The sequence below is a fragment of the Pteropus alecto genome, unplaced genomic scaffold (genome assembly GCF_000325575.1).
Source record: "Pteropus alecto unplaced genomic scaffold, ASM32557v1 scaffold25, whole genome shotgun sequence".
NCBI lineage: Eukaryota > Metazoa > Chordata > Mammalia > Chiroptera > Pteropodidae > Pteropus > Pteropus alecto.
Window position 1 is genome coordinate 35,249,621 of NW_006441955.1, and position 5,227 is coordinate 35,254,847.

At 38.7% G+C, this 5,227-nt stretch overlaps 1 protein-coding gene across 1 annotated transcript in view; it reads left to right on the forward strand.

Annotated features, from left to right (window-relative positions):
• Positions 1-18: 18 nt before the first annotated feature.
• EPHX4 (epoxide hydrolase 4) overlaps positions 19-5,227 on the forward strand; it is a 23,568-nt gene continuing 18,359 nt past the window's right edge. Inside the window, exons 1-2 of the mRNA XM_006919404.1 lie at positions 19-277; positions 2,611-2,696. Coding sequence (XP_006919466.1) covers positions 47-277; positions 2,611-2,696 — 317 coding nt within the window. The 5' untranslated portion in view covers positions 19-46. The remainder of the gene's footprint in view (positions 278-2,610; positions 2,697-5,227) is intronic.

Below are 5,227 nucleotides of genomic sequence, written 5' to 3' on the forward strand. Positions count from 1 at the left end.
TTCGGTGGCTCAGAAGGGCGATCCGCCCCGCTGCCGCCGCCGCCGGATGGCGAGGTTGCGGGATTGCCTGCCCCGCCTGATGGTTATGATCCGGTCCCTGCTCTTCTGGTCCCTGGTCTACTGCTATTGCGGGCTTTGCGCCTCCATCTACCTGCTCAAACTTTTGTGGAGCATCGGCCAGAGACCTGCGCAGACCTTCCGGCGGGCGGCCCGGGAACACCCTCCCGCGTGCTTGAACGACCCCTCTTTGGGTACCCACTGCTACGTGCGGATCAAGGTGAAGGCCGGCGCGGGCTCGGTCGTAACGGGAGGGAACGTGACCGCCGTGCGAGCAGAGCGCGCGGGGCTGCTCCTTCCATGACGCTCGGCCCAGCGTCCCCTAGTGTCCCTGGGCCCTCAGGGAGCGCGGCGGGGAAGAGGCGGATGCCAACGGGAGGCAAGAGGGGCGAGTTGTGGCGGGAAAGGGGTCGGGACTGTGTGTGTCTTTACGTTCCCGGTTTGTCGTGTGTGTGTGTGTGTGTGTGTGTGTGAGAGAGAGAGAGAGAGAGAGAGAGAGAGAGAGAGAGAGATATATACACATGGAGTTCCACAATGTTAGCGTGGAATCAGTCAGCCCTGTCTCCTAACTCCACAAATGCTAAAACGATTTCAGAAGTTAAACAGCGTTGTGAAATTTCTGTAATCGGAGTCCTATTATATTAGTGTCCCCTCCTGCTGCATCACAACCCAGAATAATTCTGCTCCATTGCCTCCTATAAGAGGAAGCTGTCTCCTTTCACCCTTTTGCCCTTTAGAGCTTAGATCGGCTGTCGGGGAAGTGTTCCTGGTGCTCCCCTATTGTTTCAGGACGCTTTCCTTGCCCAAATTTTAGAGATTGAAAGAGTAACTAGAATAAGTCATTGGAGATCAGGAGTTTATTCAGATCAGCAGAATGGAGCATTTACAGATGACCTAAGCAGCATGAAACCATAAATAAATGGTGTATGTTCGTGGAGAAGGAAGCGGACTTATGAAGTCAGAGACCAAAGGAATGGAATAAAAAGTAAATGTCAACAATACATGCAGATTCTTTCATTGTCCATGCTTGTCCCAAGCCTCCTCACAGCCCATGGATATTCTATTTCTTGAGGATCCAGACAGTGAAAGGAAATAACCCTTTGTGATGCACCGTACAGTCTGACTCACAGGCCTTTCAAACTAGCCTCACATGAGGGGATATTTAAGTCATCAAGTAGGGGATCCCTATTAGGAGCTACAGTGTCCAGCAGCTGGAGTTCAGAAGACTAAGGGTCACATTTTTCTTACCTTTTTTCAGCCTGGGATTGATATGAGAATTAAATGATTTACAAATATTAATTTGTAAAAAAAAAAAAAAAATCAAAACAACAACAAAAAACTTAGTGCCTGGCACATAGTAAATGCAATAAAGTTTATTAAATCCAATCAAATGCCTACAGTATTTCATATTCTAAGACTCACCACCAGTAAAAGAAGTTCTTGAAATAGGATGGCATTCTGCAGTTGAGCACAAAGTCAGATTTATTATCTTCATCCAACCTGAGGAGAAAAAGCAGTGTAAAAATTATCTGGAATTCCTTATAATGTATTTCTTCTGACTGGTCACCTAAAAAGTTTCCCCAGAGACACAGAACCAAGGAGTGGAAAGAATATTATTACCTTGGGAGGTAGGACATGATGGGGTTCTAGTCATAACTCTGCTTCCAAATACCTTTATGAGCTGTGTTAACCTCTTTGGGCCTCAGTTTCTACGTCTGCAAAAATGACGGGCTTGGACTAGGTAACCTTTAAGACTTTTTTCACATCTGAAAACCCAATCACTTGGATAACCTGATATAAAACCCAGTCTCCGTGCTTAGCTTTTGGTTCTTGTTTTTTTCCCTCACTGAGTTTTTGGGTTTTTTCTTGGGTTTTTCTCCACTTTTCTCTCTTCAGATTGCTTTATATTTGCTGTATTCTGGTCTCATTCCTATGCTTTTTATTTTTCTTAGGCAGTATTGTTTCCCACATGCACTCAGAGCATTCTGTTGTTAGAAATACACTGACATGACACAAGGAACAGGGAGTGAAGGGAAATGTACATGCAACTGGTATATAAATACTTAAAATACTAATGTGGGAAGAAGTAGACTAAAAATAAGAAAAGGAGGTGTGATTATATAACTGATGGCACAGCTCTTGAGGAAGCTGAGAAAAGTACATGACTAGGAGGTAAACATGGCAGGAATATAAATTCAGATCAAAATTATTTACACATCCTGTAGAATTTGAATAAGATGAAATATGACACAGCAGCAAGTTGAAAGTCACAAATTGTGACATTGTTTCAGAAGCTCATAATATATAAATTGACTTTGTAAGTAAAAGAAGGGAAGGTACTATGAAGGGAATGTTGATGAAAGTACATCTGTCAGTTTACCCTATTGATAAATCATGTTTTTTTCTTTTGAAATTTAATAATATTTATTTTATTTCTTGATATTAAAAATAATGCAAGTGAGTTTTTTAATGAAATGAAAATAGTAAATGTACTACTTTGAGAATCAACATAAATCATCATTAAAATTTCATGCTCTCTATTTCCTACTGTAGGATTCGGGGTTAAGATTTCATTATGTTGCTGCTGGAGAAAGAGGCAAACCACTTATGCTGCTACTTCATGGATTTCCAGAATTCTGGTAAATTTATTAATTAACTTTTCTTTTGCATTAAGACGGCTTATCGCAGTGTCATATACATACAGGGTTTTTATTAATAAATGCATTGAGGATGCTAGTGCTGTAGGAAATATTAGGCATTGAAGAAAAGAATGGTAGATGGCAAAACTCAACTATCTCATCATTTTTCCAGAGCAAAAAAGTCTACGGATGCCTCTTCCTGAGAAGATTTTTATGTACTCTGGATTTACCTGTATAAATAAACATAAATCATCTTCATGTTAAACTTTTATTTTTCATCCATATGGAGATAACTTAATTAGGTGGAAAGCAGCCTAGTGCAATTCAAGCGTATATATGTAGACTCATTTAGTAAAGTGCTTGACATGATTGACTCCCAATAAAATGTAAGTCTGAAGCATTTGTCAGATCTGCATAAAGTAACATGGCCAGTGAATTCTAGCTCAGCCGCTTGTTGCAGAATCCTGCACAATCATCTACAATAATCTTGCAGAGCTGTGAGGATAAAGAGAGTCAAAATATGTGAAAGACCTTGCTCTTGGTCCCAATTAATACTCAGTAAATGTTCACTGTCTTCCTTCATTCCCATTCACTCACTATGGAGATTCATGTACCAACACCAACATCCTCAATGCATTTATTCATAAATCCCCTTTTATTCATATTGACTAAAATATTAACTAAAGTGTATTAAGGTAATATCTCTTTCAGAGCTAGGTGCATTTTAAATCAAGACTTTGGATGACAGAAAAACTTTAAAACCCTAAAAAAGGTTAATATGTAATGGTGGGATTCTACATGTTAAGAGCAACAGTAAGGGAGAAATTTGGGGACAGGACCTTTACAAAATAATTTCCTGATTCTGGCTGCTGCTGATGCTCCTGATGATGATAGTTAACATTTATTATGTGCCAGGTACTCTTCTAAATGTTTTGCATATATCATTGCATTTAAGCCGCATAGGTACCCTTCTGAAACTGGCAGTGTCAGATAGTAAGGTACATCTCATTCCTGAACATCAGAGCTGATCTCTGCTGTTTGTCCTCAGATGGGAATGATAATGATCTGATAACATATATGGATTTTTACACTTCAAATTTCACACTTTATAGAACATTCAAGACAGTGTTAAAAGTTAGCCAACAATATAAAAATACCTTACTCAAGCATTTTATATCCTCCTTCTAAATATAATTTATTAACTGAATGAAGGAGAGAATTGATATTTAACTTTTTAGAAAGAAAGATTTAAAGGTTATTCTCTCTACCTCATACCAACCCCAATATGTGTCTGTGTTCTTTTTCCTCCTGGGACTTCACTTCTTTACATGTGGAACGATCTACGTGAAGATAAAAATTAACCTATAACCATTTCAACCACCTGGTAATTATTTCAAGTTCTAGAAAATGGCGGTGATACCTATTTAATATAGGACAGTAGATGCTCTCTGTCACATTTGAAGAAATTATACTTTTGCACATTTTTCACAGCATTGTCCCATTATTTACTCTTATGAGAGCCCTTTTGCAAAATAGAAATGCCTAGTGATTCTTGTACATGTCCTAGAATCTTCAGTGAATGGAACAACCTTGGAAGGGCCGAGCACTGATCCTTAGATGTCAGTCCCATTTACTCCAACAAAGTGAAGTCTTAGATGTGTCCAAAAGGGATCTGGTCAGTGTGAGGAATGGTTTAGTTTTGAAAACTCCCAGAGAAAGTTTAACTCTGAAGAGCATAGATTAGGAAATATATGCAGATCATAGGAATGAGTCTCTTCTATTCAGCAATCTATCATTTGTTACTCCAGAAAGAGCCTTGCTATAATTTAAAACAGCAACAAACCCCTGATAACTTGATTACTCAAAAAGACCATATTGACTTCACTGAACTTTGTTGGCCTTTAATCTGAAAGCTACCTGATTGTTCAGAGAGATTCCAAAAGCAATTTCATGGAGATTGCTGGTAATCAAAAACCTCTGACTATGTCATACCCAAACCAAGACCTCTGTGTTGAGGCTTACTCTGTCTTCCCTTCCGATCCAATTGCCGCTATTATCCATCATGGAATCTAGTCAATTCCATTCAGGTGCTCCATTCAGAAAAAGTCAATTCAAAGCAGAGTTTAGGACAAAGTTGTTTAAAGTCACTTCAAGTCTCTCTCTTGGGCTTTCTCTTCTCTTTTTCAAAAGCCCCTTCCCTTGTATTTCTCTCTTTAAAATTCCCCCCAAAAAACTGCCTGGCATTTCAAACTGATTTCAATTTACATTATAAATTTAAATATTATTCCTCTATTAAGTTTTGCCTAAATATACATGAAATTATACACTTATTTGTAGATCAGGTAGGTCAGAATATTTGACACAATGGAAACAAAATAATCGTAAATTGGCAATGTGTGTAAAAGTGCTTTTTAAACAGAAAAACACTATACAAATGTCATGTATTATCTGCATTTATTATCATTACCTAAGAATTGCCGTTGAGAATTGGTGACATTTAATATATACTATATATATGTATATAGTATATA